Consider the following 18,131-nt stretch of genomic DNA (forward strand, 5'->3'; position numbering starts at 1 on the left):
AATACACACACAAGTGAGGGAACTTAGGCATTCCATGATATAAACAACAAAGAAACATTTTTGAAAACCCAATTTATTCTAAAAACTTTTGAGAATGAAAACCAACAAGTAACATGAAACATCAAATTTCAGCTAAATTACAATAAACATGTAAAAACATTGATTGTTATGATAAAGTTTAATACTGGTGGACATACAACGTGTAAACATATATAGTGGCAATACATTGTGAAATTTTGTTCAGATATAAATATACAAAAATAAATATTTGACTAAATTCCCTGACTTTTTTCTTTTGAGCTAATTCAAATAAAAATGAGCATTTGATATACATATACAATGTACACATCCAGTCACTTTTAAATTTTGTCACATTCACTACCCCTCCTTGTTCAAATTTCTTTGATAAATTTTTTGTCACTCACTTGTTATAAAATTTTGTTCCACAAAACAACTGATTACAGAACCAACACAATTTACATAATGATTTTTCATAGTGAAATGACCAAACAAATCTTACAAGTAATAAAATAACATAGTTATATAATGGTATCATTCATTAACAAGACTGCAGGATTTTTTTCTAGCACACATCTTTTACCTGTCTTGTTCTATTTCTTAAACATTCAATACACAGTCATTACACAGTCATTTAAATTAAGAGACAAAAATAAATAACAATCTCTGAGCACTTTTAAATATAAAGAACATTTTGGTACATGTAAATAAATAAAAAAAAGAAACAAGTTAAATTTAAACCCTTATCCACCCTTAATTTCTTAAATGAACCTGCCAAGCTTCCAGATTTGGAACTGTCCATTATCAATTTCAGGGTAATCAGGCTGAATTTTTGATATTGGTTTGCCAACAGTATAGAACATGGTCAGACAGCATGTACATTTAGCCTAGCCTGTCTCTATCCTGGCCCCACAGGCTACTCGCCCAAGTTCAAGCACCAGCCTGGTTCTATATTTGCAGCAATGACAACACGCAGTTCCGGCACTGGAAGGGTTCAACAAAAGCTAAATAGTCTGGCTTGTAAAAAGAGCCTCTAAATGTTGGTAAATTCAGCAACTTTGGTCGCTGATTTTAAACAAGGAATGTTTAAGAAAAATTGTCTATAGCTGTATGTGAAACAAAGTTAACTCCCTTTGAAATGAAATGCCATTTTTCTTGTCAAGTAATGAAAATAACATTTTATGTAGTTTTAACAAGTTTCTCTACTAATTAACAATGTTCACATAATACAAATGTATAATGTATATGTAATATCACATATTTCAACATCATGATAATACTTAGTAGTTTCCTGTTTGGAAATTGTCATAAATCTTAATGTAAATAAAAGTCTAAATTAAACGTAAATAACAAAATCAAATAAAAATCATCCAAATTGAAGTGAGCAAGTGATTTTGGTTTAACAACAAATCAATAATAATAGAGTCATATACCCCTAATTATATTTACAGAAAACAGGTTTAAATTTTAGATATAAATCTACATCTTCAATATCTATGTTCACAAATAAAGCACATGACTCAAATAATTTAGCACATTGGTTTTGACATTCATGAAAACAGCACTGGCCTAATGCAGATCATTCAACATTTCATTGACAAATCACAGAGATTTTAAGGTCACTTGTTATGACATCACATTTTTTCTGCTTTTTCTTGGTTAATATATATCTAAAATGCACCATTGGCTAATAGTCTTAAATCTATTCTTAATTATCTATTCTAATCTATTCTATCTTTAATTTAATCCAAAACTGGATTGCATTCCAGAAAATAAAACAGAAATTTATAACCACTCTACGCTTTTTGAATAGGAACACTTTCATTGGTCAATTTGGAAACTGAGATTTGAATCAACCAATCAATTACTTGATTTAACTGACTGGTCTAAAAATTCAACTTTTATCTGAAGCAAGTAAAAACTGAGGTTTAAATGAACAAAACAATTACAATTTCATAGGCTGGTCCACAAATTAATATTTTATTGTCTAAGACAGGGGTTTGATAAATGATCCATCAGAGAAGCAGTCCAGTTTAGTTGCCATGGTAACAATGCAGGTATCATAATTACAAGGCCATCAAGGCAGCTGTCATCAACAATGTGAAGAACAACACTGCCCAGCCCGTTTTAACTATTTGTGGTAACTGGAAGCCCATCACCATGTCCCATGCCTACAATAAATAAGTTATTATATACAACTGTTATATTTCTGTTATGAAACATTAGATACACCTTGAACCTGCCAAATTTTTGAACTGCTTTTGCTGTTCTGAATTTGGAACAGTCCATTCAAAAGTAAAAGGATTTCAAAATTACCAACAGTATAGAGCCTGGTCAGACTGCTTGGATATGCATGAAATATGAGTGTTAAGTATCATGAAATATGAGTGTTTACCAAAACATCCAGGGTATCAGAAAATAAAGGAAAATGCTATGAGAAAGAGTACGAGTCTTGCCTTGACAGAAGGAAGATAAAAAGGCAACTATTTGTTCCATCAAAATATTTCGGAGTTATACTTTATCACTAAGATTTAAACATATCTGCTCTTCATATCAGAAATGCATATTCATGATTAGTTTGCAAATCAATTTAAAATGTGCTTATTGATTTTTTCAAAGACAATTTTTATACCTTTGGTACATGTACTTACTAAATGTCTGATACTGGCTATAGTATGGTAGCTAAAGGAAAAGGCAAGAGTAAATTTAGTTAGATTTATCAATCCCGTCCCGACTGGTCCCCAACTCTGTACCATCTGCAGGTAACCAGCAAAATCGTTACTACCAAGCAGGTAAATAATTGGTCCCCCATATATCACTGAAAATAATGAACATATAAATCTAGTCAAATATACAAAATTTGGTAAAATATCTAATACATAAATACATGATGTAGGTAGTCAATTATATTCAAAAGATTTCAAATTTCAAACTAGAAACGTGTTCATAGCACAATGATGCCCCTACATTCCACTGTTCTGTCAGTCTACAAACCGTTTGTGAGACAGCAGGGAAAAGTGGCTGTCAAACAAGGACTAATCTATATCCCCCGCCCCGCCCTGCCCCCCTTCTAAAAAGCAGGGGCATAAAAGTTAATTTTCAAGGTAAGTAGTAGAAGTAAGTCAAGCTTGCACTTTCTGAGTCAAGCTGATAAGTTGACAACCTAGCTATACATGGGGGAAAAAGTAACAACTACATGTACTTCTCGATGTTATATTTCAGCACCAATGACACACCTGGGTTATCAAACAGAATTTTTTTATTTGTTTTTTACATCGCATCAACACAGTATATGTCATATTGCATCATTCCAGCTTTACTGGTGTAGGAAGACCACAGGTGCCCCCTCTGTACATAAATTCAGGCACAAACGGGCAACTGAGTAGAACCACTGACTTTCTGTAAGCTAGCTAAATAGCTTCCTCACATGAAAGAATCCAAAATTCCAGGCAGAAAATCGAACCCACAGCGGTGAGGGGCAAGTGGTTTGAAATCATTTGAGTTAACCACTCGGCCATGGATACCCTAGTAAAAGAGATAATTAATTAGCTAGACAAATTAAACTGAATATATTTTTCATCAGTTTGATTTATTTCTTTTTTAACTAATTTAGTCAGATAATGAAATGCAGCTTAAAATTCATTAATACAACATCTTGTCTATATGTTATATAATTTACCTGCAGTTAGAATTGTTCCAGTTATTCTGTTAGATATAGACATCACTGCCGTCACTGGTAATCTGAAATAAAGCAAAGCATTTTATTTTAGCTTGTTAACTAAGCTTGAAACTTATTTTAAAATTTCTCAATTCTCTTTCTTGATCAATACGTACTGATGTTAAAATTTGAGATATACTTGTGTCCTTGTCAAGATCAAACCCAGGCCAGAGTAAGGATCAAAACCAATGATCTATGGGTTGAGATACAGATACCTTTTAGTAACCACAAGGAAGGTTTCCCTTAATGCCAAAGAGGTGGCAGGCCTGATATTAATTTTGCTTAAGAAGGATATATAGTTGACAGCCACAAAATTATTTTTAGACAATTATACAAGTTGAAAGAAGTTGATAAAATGGCAGTCGACAATAAAAAAACTTATGGTATTTTAAGTGGGAAGATAAGGTAGGTCTAGTGAACTTTCTACAGTTGAATTATAAGTTTACAGTTGACAGTCACAAAACTTACTTTTGTCACTGTCAACTATAACCTTATTGAGTTACAGATAGTTGACTAAAGTACTTACTGCATTTCATTGTAAACTGTTGAATATTGCGGCAATTGATTACACGTATTAGAAAAAAACAAAAACAAAAAACAAAAAAACTTACTTATAAATTGTAAGATGAGGTGACAGAGGGCGGTTACGATCCCTGTTTTTCTTCCAGTATTTCTCCATCTGATCAGCAGCCTTCGTCTGTGAAGATGCTGGTATTATACTGTACAACGATAGAAAAACCGTCATCATTAAATGAGCCGCGTCATAACAAAACCAACATAATGGGTTTGCGAGCAGCATGGATCCAGACCAGCCTGCGCATCCGCGCAGTCTGATCAGGATCCATGCTGTTCGCTATCAGTTTATTTACTTGTTATAGGGTCTGTAAGCGAACAGCTTGGATCCTGATCAGACTGCACGGATGTGCAGGCTGGTCTGGAACCATGCTGGTCGCAAACACACTATGTTGGTTTTGTCGTGACGCGGCTCAAATGCATTCAATATCAAATAATTATTTATATATCTTTGTTTATCATCAATTCAAGGTAATATTTTTTTTTACATTTCACCATAGTTCATTTTCTACGAGATGCTGTGCTTTTTTTTATTTTAAGCATATTTTAAAGTGCACTATACCATTCTCCACCATTTCGTAACTACAGTCAAGTAACCAGTTCCGGTACAGGACCAGTTCCGGTTTCCTCAATGCTCTTTTCATTGAAATATTTCTCACATTTGAATTTTTTGTTGATAATATAATGTATTATGTGTTTCTGACAATCTGTTGGCAGCTCATAATTTTTATGAATAGCCAGTTTTCTAGAAAAATGTAATTGAACGAGTCTGAACAGATCCTATGCCGAAACTGGACCACTGAAAATAGTCATATTATACATAATTCAATAGTGATTTTATTCATAATAATATACATGTATACAAATGGAATATAATCGAAGTTGTTCAAAATAATTTTATACCATGATTGAAAGCACTTTGATGCTTGAAGCAATCTTGGAACTGTATTCAACCTAAAACAGAACAAAGCAATTCATGTATAATTTAATCAGCAAATATTTATTTTCCATTTAAATAATAAATAAATTACAAATCATTTCTACCAATTAAGCCAATCTTTATAGACTAGATCCTTATATGAGATAGAATCTTTACACTCCCAGACAGCTCCGTCAGTAGACCTCTGAAAAGCTATATTAGGGTCTTTTGTTTTCTAGCCATGATCAGACTGCACATTTTTCTCATTCTGTGGCATTTGTCATTGTAATTAATGTGGGTAAATGATTTTATATTTATGTGTCAATTTACATTTTGGTCTCTAAGCTCATTGTGAGAAAAATGTCATATATTTGCAGACTATCTTCTCTCTTATAATGCAAACAACCCTGTGAAATAAGAGCTGTTGGCAGCTCAATATGCTTGACTTTTCTTAGTGCTCGATTGTGAAAAACAGGATAATGTATAACTTCATAAAGGGCCATAATTCTATCAAAATCTATGTTAAGAGTTCTGGGCCTCGGACAGTAACCTCTTTTTTAGCTCACAAATATGTGTGTGAAGTTTCAACCCATTTCCATTTGTAGTTTTGGAGACTTGCACACAACAACTTGATCAAAGACTTTATGTGTGACACCCATGACAACTTGCCTGAGTAAAATTGCTTTCCCTATTCTTCAAATAGGTCAGCTAAAATGTGTGTTGATCGACATATTGATCTGCCCCACACCTGTAAAGGGGACAATTTCTAATTTACTAGTATATTGGTCTACTCATTTACGAGTTTTTATGTTAATTTACCCAGTATTATGTAGACGATTAATCAGAATGAAAAAGGGGAAATAATTCTCACAAAAGTGACAGTTACCAAATATTTTTCTTTCTGTTTATGTTATACATAATGCACAACAAACAAACAAAGTTTAAATGAAATCTCTTTATTATTTTTCTAAAAATATGATTTTTTATGTCTGTTCTATATTGATATATATTGAAACAGACTTTAGTTGCTGATAAGCTCCGCCTCCATAGCATGCTACATGTAACATCACTTGTGTATTAAATCTTGGAATGTTAAGACGTACTCTTGTTGTCTCTTCTAGTTCAAATTATACAATAGCATATTTTACTGGACATCTCATTTGAGATATAATATTCTTGATAATATACTTGTCACTAAAACAAAACATGCAATGTCATAAGCCCAAATAGTGTTAATGTCCCTCTACACTGACCGAGGGTAATCTATGAATAGCGTCTGCATGACCTGGAGTCAAAAACAGTATGCTGAGAAATTGCCTTGAGGCATAGGGCGGGGCCTATAGTGTTTTGACTGACAGGAAACTCGATCAGCAGGAGTCTAGGCTCCAATATACAAGGATTTAGTGACTTACATTTATCTTAAGCCCGTTTTTGTTAATATTTCACCCTTAAGCCCGTTTTTGTTAATATTTCACCCTTAATATGCTAGCTTAAATAAAAAAAATAATTTTAAGCCAGGGTGTCTGGGAGGGGGGGGGGGGCTTCACCCCCTTAAACCCCCCCCCCCCCGTAGAGCCGGGCCTCGATTAGAGGGTTGACATTTGCTTCCAGATGTGAAATTTTAAGGTGGACATTTGCCCATCCGCTGTGATACAAATCTGTCCGATTTCAGTACATAGAGGTCAAAATGACCTACCTTTTAGTATTACATAATTCATAATTGAGTAACATCGTGCATGTATCTTAAATTTACATCAAGGGGACTAAACCTGTTCTTTATTTTGCCGAGTTTGACAAAATTTTAATCCGCTATTGTCGTATTGATTTTATAAAAAAATTGCATATTTCTAAAGTCTGCAACTGATAAACATTGCATGTCCTCTAAATATTTACCTCATACTGCCCGCCATGGCTTGTTTACCTTTTTCGTACTGGTACCACTTAAAGAAAACGGTTCACAATGAAACCAATTTCACAGGCTGGAAAACAGCACGTAACCACGTGTATTTTTTTTTGGAATTACGGACATTTCGGACCACGGACGTTTCGGACCAGACACTTCGGACCAGATTTTTTGGTCATTTCGGACCAGATTTTGTGACATTTCGGACCATGTGATGGTCATTTCGAACCATGATGGAGACACTTCGGACCAGCACATATATTCCTTTTTATATGTAATTTTTTGTTATTTCAGGATGTATTTAAATATATTTTCTAATAATAAATGCAACAAATATTTGACATTGTTATTTTTTATGATATTCAAAATGCATGCAGTAATGACCTGTCCGACGAGATTTTCAGATGTTCTGTGGTACTAAAATAATTTTATGGTACTAAAAATATGGTCGTAGAACAGAGCGAACCGTGAGACCAGCATATTTTTTAATATGGAAATTTAAACAACAGTCCACCAGAATACCAATTACTTTACTGTATCTTTCTGAAGAACTAGGCCCTATACTTTTCATCTTGGAAGTCTTATAAATCCATCTTTCCAGTTTTCATATGCTTGTTAAATGGACTTCGTGGGTGTTTGAAGATCACTTGCCCAATTTTATAAAAACTCGTTTACAACCAATTATCAGTTCGTGAAGTACAAATGTAATATGGAAGAATTATACCAAAAAGGGAAAACGGCCAATGAAGCTTATCTACTCTTTACGTTATTGAAAGATATTCCGTTCTGAAATACTATGTACAGGGACCATTTTTCCTATCCATATTATGCAAAAAAAAAGATAAAAAACATATTTTTCTTTATTACTTACTTGCGAAAAAAGAACACTGAATATAAATACAACAGATATTTAAGCTGAATACCAAAAATCAGTTTAAAACCTATAATGGGCTTAATCTCAATAAAATTAAGATAATTTTGTAAAGCAAATATTAAGTTTTAAGTTTTAGCGTTTTTATTGTCACATCCGTGTTATTTGTGCCGTGTGGCGGCTGTAAAAAGTCTCCCCGTACATTTAATCAATGATGTTATATTTTCGATCCTTGAAGATCGTTCAGCACGACATCATTGTTGTGTATACATGTTATGTGGTACTTTTAGTTTCTTCTATTGGGCCATTTTCAACTTGGGTGGTTCCAGTATTCCTACTTGAATACTGTATAATCACCCTTAGGATATGTTGCCTGCTTTTTAAATTTGTCTTTTGACGTCTTATCTGTGATATGCAGGCTTCATAACCTCAGATCCCCTTTCAAAATTCCATTCTATTTAGTTCCGCCCATTGTTTTCTCGTTTAGGGCAAAAGCTTTCTTTTACTTGGGGACCATACGCCGCTTTTCATGGAATGACACTACTGTGTCACATTGAAGGTTCCATGATAACCGCCGTATGAACACATCTGCGGATGTTTATAAATTCAAAATTTCACCATTTTCGTGTTAAATGTTGAATTCTGCTTAAGCCGGTGCTAGGGGGCGTGGACGGTAAATTGCACTGTACAGTACCGTCCATGAACAGGCTCAATCAAACCGAGCCTGCAACATTTTCAATTTTGTGGTGTTGGACTTTCTTTAGGGATTCTGTTTTTCTCTATTTAATTGCAATTTAAAAAATAATAAACTGCTGATACAGAAAAAAGTGAATGCATACTTAATTAAATACACATAAAGAAATATCGTAAGGAAATTTAAATGAAGATATTTCAGAGAGTGAAGTTTGACCACGCGTAGTTTTATAAGACTGTTTTAATTTTTATAATAAAATGTAAAATGTCCATGTAACTGAATTGCTTTTAATTTGCTTAGTTATAAACAATTTAAGAACACGGGTCAATGCAAAGTGACGTTTACAGAAAGCAGCCTCTGACAAATCACGACACACAAGATTAATTATATAAAAAATTGTCCAGTAGGCCAACAAACATAAAGCAAGAGAGTGCACAGAAAGACGAGGAATATTGTGTGTGTGCGCGTGCGCGTGTGTGCCTGTGTATGTGCGTGTATGACAATTAACCATATCAATTAACAACTCGGCAAGCAAACCCTAAAATTGTTTGAATAATGTGAATCCCAAAAGCTGCAACGGAACGAAGATGCAAGGAAGTTAAATTCGTCAGTTTTAATATGCAAAGAATAAGAAAATGGGAAAGGAAGGTAGTTGGATAATATGACTGAAAGACTAAAGGAAAAATACATGATAGGACATACAGAGCAAAAAAGTGTCACCACATAGAATATAAAACAATAAAAATATATGTTTTTTTATTATTTTAGCGTTAAAACTTTAGTTGTGAACATCACAATTTGATTAAATATCAATAATTTCATGTGTGATTGACTATATATTCATGATTGACGGTAATTTATTGTTTTGAATTTGAATATGTGATCAAATATACATTAAAACAGTAAATTCACTTCTGATTAAACATATCAATTCAACCATACATCTCGTCTTACGTCGATCATAAATAGATGAGCTAGAAACTGTTTTTTTTTTCACTAATTTAAACAACGTATAGAAGGAGTATTTATAAACATCTGAATACTATGTAATTGGCCTACTATAAAGTATAGAATGTAATACTAGGTAAAGTTAGATGATTATTGAAATGGCAAAACATTCTTTAGGTTCAAATATTTTGGGAGTCAATTTGCAAAAGGAATTTTAACTTTTCGATCGATCTTGAAGCTGAAATGTTAAAGGATATGAAAAAGACATTACTATTCGCCCCCTCTCTTTCTTTTCTGTATTTAAAAATCTTAGGGTCTTTGTATACTTCTCGGTTCAATCGTAAAAACCGTAAGCCAGTCCGCGCACTTTGGCGCCGTATTCCGACAAATGTCTGATGGAATTTCATTGGTCAATAAAAGTTGTTTAAATCACTGTGATTGGTTCTTAACTGACTGTTACTTAGCATCGAGTGGAAATAGTTGTAATCAAGGTGAAACATTAAACATTTTTATCGTAATGACATTATTGTGTAAAAAAAGTATTTTAGTTTCATAATTATTTAATGATTAATTGGTAATTACAAATTTCCATTTATCAAAACTGATGATTTTGCGGATTTACTTGGTTCATACGTTCGTACCCGTGCCAGTTCGTACTTATTTCTTTTGTGTTAAGTTATGCACTTGTTAATATTTTTGTTCCTGTGTTTATCTGAAGAAAAGCCTTCATGTTTTTAACATTTATCTTTAATTTATTGAATAGACTGAAATGTATTGAATAGTTTGTTCAATGTGGCATGTATTGGCTACTTCTGCCTGATGACACACAGTTGCAGTCGGTGTTTATCTTGCTGTCAGCTACAGGTGATGAGTAATATTATATCTGACTGATTTGCTTATGATATGACAATGATCTGAACATGAAATGGACGGATTTATCCTTTTCCTAATTTTTAACTCTAGGGTGCAATTTTCCCCTAAACAAGTAAATAAAGGACTGTGCATCAAAACACCTGAACACATTCAAATCCATCATTAAAACAACAAACCAGTACTGAGCAATGAGTATAAAGTTTCTTGCTCAAGGGAATGACTTGCCTTAAAGGTAGTTTGAACCCACATGACAAGATTGTTAGATAGCAGTCATGTCTATGTTCCTGTAAGGGGTTTGACATGATATGAATATAATTATATATTGTATTAACTTTAAATTCAAAAGGGGGATGCCCTTGTGTACCATAGTATCTTATATTTCTGTAAGTTTCTTTGAATGAAAAGGACTTAGTTTCACAGACTTATTTTACAAGCATTGGCTGCTGCATCTTTAATTAAAATCATTCATACTGTACCAGTGAGTCAAAGTTGAGTCACTGATCACGGCATTTTGGTTTTCATTAAGGTCAATCCCCCATGATAATAATTTAATTTAAATTTATCTATATAATGGGATTATATCGGCAGAACTTTTACCCGGGTTTGGGTTACTTTATTTATGTACAGATAATCTTTGAATTACTGTATAGTGTTTAAGCATTGTTCCCTACCTCATAAATAAAATGTTTGTGCAGTACAGACAACTGTTACATTGTACTCTTAACTTTAGACGTGAAAGACTACCTTTTGCATAGTAAATCATGTTATATCAGTGTTGTTGGTTCATATCTTTTAGAAAATAAAACTGAAAAAGTATCACTATTAAGAAGTTTGACAAATAAATTTTTACAGTAATTTGTTATACTTCTTTTAGGTTTACTGGAAAACTTTAATCATTCCATTCCCAATGGTTTTAGGCCTTTAAGGAAAAGGGCCCAAAGTTTTGACTACTTGTGAGGAAATTTATGGGTTGTAAATGTTCAACAACAGTTTTAATTTTTTTTTTTTTTTTGCCTCCCATATTGGGGAAAAAAGACATTCTCAGCTTTTTTTGGAGCTGGCCGGTTCACCAAATCCATTTAAAGAAGGGAAAAAGTGTTGGATTCCTAATATATCGCTCAATCAAAGTTATTCTTGAAAGCAGCATGCCTCCTGATTCATCATTAATTTCATGAATTTTTTTTAAATTTAATCAAAAAGTAAAATATTTTCAAGTAAACAAAGAAAGTAATTTATACATGTATTGCAAACGGCACTTTCAACACACATAAAATGATAAATTACCATAAAATGTCAAAATATGGAAAAAAATCCTTTAAAATCCTTTAAATACTGTGTTAGTCATGCAGTAGAAATAATCAAATATGGTGATAAATACTGCATAATCAGTCTGTCATTGCCTGTAACATATAAATTTTTAAATGAAATGTAAAATTTATAAATTTACTTTCCTTATAATCTTCGTACAATTTTCTTAAAGGTTGATTTCCTTGAAAGTTTTTGGCACCTCTGAAGGCATACAGTTTTAAAGATAGAATGTTGCCATTATGTGAACTTGTATTGATTTATCTTGTGAATTTATTTGTAAGGCTTTAAACCAAAGAATATGAATAATGTACGCACCTACGTTTAAAGAAGAATTAGATCATAACAAGATTTTGTAAAGAAATCTTTAGAAGTCGCCCTTCAAGACAAATTAAAGAGTTTGTTTGATATTTCTCTATCTTTATTGATCTGTTGCTTTGAGACAGTGACTTTACCTTTGTAAAAGTTAATGCTCAAGTTTTTCATAAATTGTCAAAAAGATAAGAAAATTGATTTATTTGTCAATATTAAATATATACATTCCTGATCAGGGGAGATTTGAATGTGAAATGAAATATCTGCGTAAAAGGCTATTTTTGAATATACACTTTGATCATGTATTTATAAAAAATTTTTATATATGATAGGTAAAAGATTACAGGATCTTATTTTGATGCTACCGTAGCGTTCATGTTTGTATCAAAAAACTTCCAGCTTTTGTTAAAAAAGAATAAGGATTTATACCAAGTGCATTATTTTGGTATGTGTTATACTAAAGATTTATATTCAGTATCTTGTGAATGCTTTGGTTTTGTATGCTTATAAACGTCTCTGTATAGTTGGAAGTTTCTCTTCTTTCAGTATTTTGCACTTTTGAGAGAATTTTATTTCCAGAAATTTCAGTGTACAATTTTGTATGTGTCTTGGTTATTAGACAAAATTTCTTCTAGAAATTTCAGTACATGAATAAGAGAAATGAAAAAGACATGATTTGTTTTCTGACAGAATTTCAATATATGATACTTGTGGAAGTTGTGGTAATGCACTATGTGAAGATTATATTTGTTTTGTTGATGATTCCCTATGGTAGTGAATAAATGATGATTTGTTTATTATTTGTTTGTATATACGTTCTAGGTGATTATTTTGTTGTCATATCCAATATGTATGGGCCTTGTGTATCAGTGTGTCAGTGATGATAAGTTTCAGGGAAATGTGGTGAATTGTTGGCTCACATGATTTCAATATTCTTGGTAGTTCAATAAGTTATAGTTTGTTTTTCACACTGTTTTTCTCATGTATTTTGACAAAGGTATAGAAAAAATAGCAATTGCAATGTGAAAGTCTTGGCATCTAATTGGGAATTTTCCTTTTTACAATTAAAGGTAACCATATGAAATTTGGGAAATTTGACAAATTTATTAAATTGTTTTAATCTGATGATAATATTGATTTATGAATGGTTGTTTCCCTAAAGTCTGTTGTTATATATGTACATGCCTTAAATTTGTGCTTTTTTGGGATATCTTCATACACATGTATTTTAGGAAATTGTTTCGTCAATTGGGAAAAGGGGAAAAGGCCTATATATTGCACCAAAAAAAACAACAACAAAAATAACAAAGTGTTCAGTTTGAGATCTGCCTTTTAGAGAGTAATTCCATCATATATTAATTTCGATGATTTTTAAAAGTTAACTCACTCCTGTGATTGGTCGTTCAATGTTCATCTATAACAGCTTGCAGAAAATCTGATCCACATAAGTAGAATAAATATATCATGATTGGTTATCCCCAAATCCTTCCGAATTTTTCATGTCATTAATCGTATGTATACTAATTGGTGTGAAATGAAATTCGTTTTGATTTTGCACGATTAAAGTGCAATTTTTGTGGCAGTTGCACAAAGAGCAAGATTTTTAACATTTTAATATCATTCAACCGCAATGCCTTGTCCGATATACCAGAATGCACGCGATATTAGTGATGGTGCATTCAACACTTTTTTCCATCAATGCTAAATATTTATCTATTTTGGGCATTCAACATTTAGTCTTTTAGAACTTAGAAATTTTTGTGGCATTTTGAAAATAAGTGCAGAAAATATGCTTGGTTCAATAACAGTTTTAAAATACACCCTTTGATACCATTATATATTTATACTTATTAATTTTAAATAATTAAAATTTTAAGGTTCATTAAGTGAGATAAGTTGACAGAGAAATTTTATAGTCAACAGTTGAAATGTTAATATTGACACTTGAATTTTAACAAAACAAAACAAAAACTGTGAAAAAAAAACACAAACAAATAAAATAAAAAAAAGAAAGAGATAATATTACAGTTACAGTAGAAAAGAATTAATCTTTTGTGAAAAAAAAAATGTTAATCAATTTTAAGTCGAGAGCTAATTTAAGCACAATTGAACTTAATGACTGTCACTTTACACGGGGTTTAGTTACCTTAAGAAAACTTTTATTTATAAGGTGCAAACATTCGTATCGTATATATATCAAATTTTATTGCATGCTTTGACACTAGCAGGTACAATTTTATTTATATACTATTGAATCGTACAGTCCATTGAGCGATTATTTGCAAAATGAATGGGATATATACATATAGCTTTAAGATATTGAAAAACAGCCGGAACATATACTATTCTTAATATACTATATATCTTAGGTCTACAGTATTGATCCAAATAAAATACCTGTGTCAGTTAAAAACTTGTATACCTAATTAAAAAAGAGTTAAAATCTGAATATTTTTTTCATGATGATGACAATTTTTTTAAAGGCACATTAATTATACCTCAGAAAAGAATAATTTTTTTCCTTCTTAAGAAAGGGCAAAAGTGGATTTTATAATGTTTTATATAACTGTTTAAGAGCTTGTTAAATGCTTCTTACTTGGATAAATTAGTACTGAATGTGATATTTATTATAAATTATGTCAATAAAATAGTAAAATGTGCACAAAGTAGTATTTTGACTTCCATACAACTGTTACTGTACTAATTGTAAAAAAAAAAGCAGAAGCAAAATATATATCAGTTCACAGTATGCAAAAATAATAATAACGCATGGGTGAAAGTTTTTCCGTCTTAAGACAGAATTCCGTATTTTCGTCCTTCTAGGAAGTGGATTTTTGATTTTCTGAATCATGTAAATCCAGTGAGATTTTAGTAGGGGGAGGGGTGTAGGCCTCCTAAAAGTTTTAAACTTGTCTAAATTCCAAATTTGATGCTTAATAGTTTAATATGCTAATTAGCCTGGAGTGTTTCCAGATATTTGTTTGTAAAGCTGTCATCGATAGAAACAATACTGATGTATCATCATTATTTTTTTTGTTGATCAATAATTAATACACATTTGAAAGAATGTATGATTAATTTAAATTAATTTAAATGTCTAGAATTTATGAAAATTCACAAAAACAGATACAGAAACAAGTGGCCATTGTCCTAAACAATATGCTGTTCATGTCTGTTGTAGATCAGCATATTCGATTAATATGTTGCCACCTAGCTAACGCTGACACCTACATTGTTAGGTATAAACCAAGGTGCTTCTTCTATAAAGAATTCTATCAGTACAGTCAGAATCACACGCACAACTAATAAAATATTAATATACGAGACTTATGCTACTGCTGTAAATAATTTATTCAAGTATCGCTAGTACACAAAAACCTATCGTAATCTGAGAGTCGTGACATGATTTGGATCAAGTTGTTTTAATTCGGAGATGTTTTTTGACAATAGATGCACAAATTTATTTCAGTGGCTAAAAGTCCAGCACTTTATAAAAACTCAAAGTCAACTATGGTTAAGACTGAAAGCAACTATACTGGCTACTTAACTGAATTCTTACAACTTCAGTTTACAATATCACTGTATAATAGAGTTGAATGTCAACATTCCAACGACTGCCATGCTGTTCTCGAGGGATTTCGCCCTTAAAGTAATTTACAGCCAATTTCCTGAAATGTACAATAACCGCCCACAATAGATCTTATCATTCTCGTCCTTAAAAAACTTGTGCTGATGACAGGTACCGATAGTATAAGAGAAAAAACCACAGATAAAAAAATAAACATTAAAAAATCAAGCATAAATTGAAATTATGGATAAAATTGGATAAACCTAAATGTTCAGTGCTATCAAAGGAATAAAGTTCAAAGCTTTATTGCTCACGATCGAGCTTTGGTGGGAATTTTATCAAGATCAAGCTAGATGATTTAATCGTGATACAATCCAATATTACGCCCCAACAAGCCGCAATTTAAATTTGAAATTTGTGCTAGACAATACTCGCACATTTTAAAACACTCCTGATATAAATGTCAGTGCACAGGTGAAGAAGTGGGATATATTGTCAAGAGGTTTAATTCGTTCTATGCAAGTGAAATTCTAATTAAATACATTGTACATGTTTGTTGGAAATATTTTTTATTTAAGTAGGAAAAAAAGGTAAATTCATTTACCAGGGTATAGATTTTTAAGTTTTGTTGACTCACTGCTGTAGTTAAATATAGTATATCTAAGATATTTCAAGATCTTTTCTAAATATAATGATAAAATAACGGAATTATATTACAGCAAATAAGAGGTATGACCAAATATGAAATAATTTATAATAACAGCTTGATTATTTGTAAAATTATGTCAGTTTTTGCTCTTTTTGAATCATTTCAAACATTTCGCCTAAGATATTTCCTATAACTTTTGGTCTATTGGCTGAAACAGCACACGTGGTTCATCAACGCAATCAGCTACGCAACATCATCCGTTCGCTCGCTTCATATACGAGTCAAACATGTGTTAAGATCACTCTGAAGTGAAATCACCTGTAAATAAAGGGCCACTCTTTCAACAACCCTTCATTGGTCATGGAAAGAATGAATAATAAGCTCTAAATAAAAACAATCTTGTTAAAAAGGACAGTGTGCTTGTTTCTCCCTTGGTTGGTCTTTTGGTCACAAGTTTGAACTGTATGTTGTGTGATGGGAGCCGCCCCCGTGGCTCGAGGGTTTAGAGTCAATGATCATTCTAATCAGTTACGCGCTCTCTGGTGTGAGTTCGATCCCCGGGAAGATGCCTGTTGCGAATAAGTTTAGCGGCGGAGGACAGGTAGTCTTAGTACCAATTAGAAGGTTGTAACCTCCAGGAACTACGCCGCCTGTATGACTGAATGACGTTTAGGCGAAACTGAAATGCATAAAATAACAAAACAAACGACGTAATGCTTCTCAGTTTGGTAACGTATTGATATAATATATTTATTTCAATTTATATTGTCTTTTAATTTGACCCGGTAAATTTAAAAAAGAAAAACCAAGATACTGCACAACAAATACATTTATACAAAGGGTAAGAATAAAACTTCACAAAAATCCAAATTGAATTGTGTGTATTTGGTTATGTATTAAATTAAATTTAGGGCAAAGAACTACAAGTTTAATTTTAAATAATAACTTTGCATTTTTCCCCCCTTCTTGAGACCAGAAACGAAAATGTTTACCCTGAAACTAGGAGAAATTATCAAAATAAGGACAACAAGTGGTACTTCAACTATTAAACATAAAATTTAAAGGACTTGTTCCATCATGAACAGGTGCTTGTAACTTTGAAGTGTCATTACTGATAATGACTTTACTATCTCACCTTTTTATGGCAAATTTAGAGCTGAAAATATGGCCCTATTGAATAATTTCCCTCTCCGGAAAGTATAAATTTTTGCATTAATTCTGAAAAACATTCCCCTCCAACAGTGGAAAAAGGGGGATTTTTTTTTTTCTTTTATGAGATTCATTTTATCATAAGAGAGGAACTTTGAAGCTTGAAAAGTTACTAGTTCTTTTTATCACAATCTAACATTAAAATTCATGGACAGTTTAATCCATTTCAAAAATTTTCCGTTTTCCTCTCTGAAACACAATTTACCCCTCTCTCCATTGACTTTGGGACTATTTTTCTAAAAGTGAAAAAAAGACCCATGCCATTTAATTTTCCAAATTTTTACTGGTTTAAAGGCTAAATTCTACTAGTTGAAAGGCTAAATTCTACTGGTTTAAAGGCTAAATTCTTCTGGCTTAAAGGCTAAATTCTACTGGTTTAAAGGCTAAATTTTCTAAACTCTCCCAGTCTAAACTCTAAAAGCCATACAAGTCCATTGCATGAACTAAATTTGTGCATAATTAAATAAACGATTTAAGAAATTAAAATTAATCAGTAATTAAAAAAACTGACAGATGGATTTTAAAAGTTGACCTGAAATTTAAGGTGACTGGATTTAAAGAAGATTAT

At 32.0% G+C, this 18,131-nt stretch overlaps 2 protein-coding genes across 3 annotated transcripts in view; one reads left to right on the forward strand and one right to left on the reverse strand.

Annotated features, from left to right (window-relative positions):
* Positions 1-55: 55 nt before the first annotated feature.
* Positions 56-7,230, reverse strand: LOC132726675 (succinate dehydrogenase cytochrome b560 subunit, mitochondrial-like). 2 transcript variants are annotated; one of them, XM_060712017.1, is made up of 6 exons: positions 7,122-7,230; positions 5,213-5,263; positions 4,348-4,455; positions 3,698-3,759; positions 2,670-2,836; positions 56-2,189 (listed from the first exon to the last, which is right to left on the reverse strand). In XM_060712017.1, the coding sequence occupies exons 1-6, from the start codon at positions 7,136-7,138 to the stop codon at positions 2,085-2,087; spliced, it is 510 nt and encodes a 169-aa protein (XP_060568000.1). In that variant the 5' UTR covers positions 7,139-7,230; the 3' UTR covers positions 56-2,084. The 2 variants fall into 2 exon arrangements, with proteins under 2 accessions (XP_060568000.1, XP_060567999.1); XM_060712016.1 differs by lacking the exon at positions 7,122-7,230 and adding an exon at positions 6,925-6,974.
* A 2,779-nt stretch (positions 7,231-10,009) lies between these two features.
* Positions 10,010-18,131, forward strand: part of LOC132726678 (tubulin monoglutamylase TTLL4-like) — a 54,692-nt gene continuing 46,570 nt past the window's right edge. Inside the window, exon 1 of the mRNA XM_060712023.1 lies at positions 10,010-10,135. The gene's annotated coding sequence lies outside the window, so the exon portion shown is untranslated. The remainder of the gene's footprint in view (positions 10,136-18,131) is intronic.

The sequence above is a fragment of the Ruditapes philippinarum genome, unplaced genomic scaffold, assembly GCF_026571515.1.
Source record: "Ruditapes philippinarum isolate M1 unplaced genomic scaffold, ASM2657151v2 ctg1506_1_1_1_1, whole genome shotgun sequence".
Lineage (NCBI taxonomy): Eukaryota > Metazoa > Mollusca > Bivalvia > Venerida > Veneridae > Ruditapes > Ruditapes philippinarum.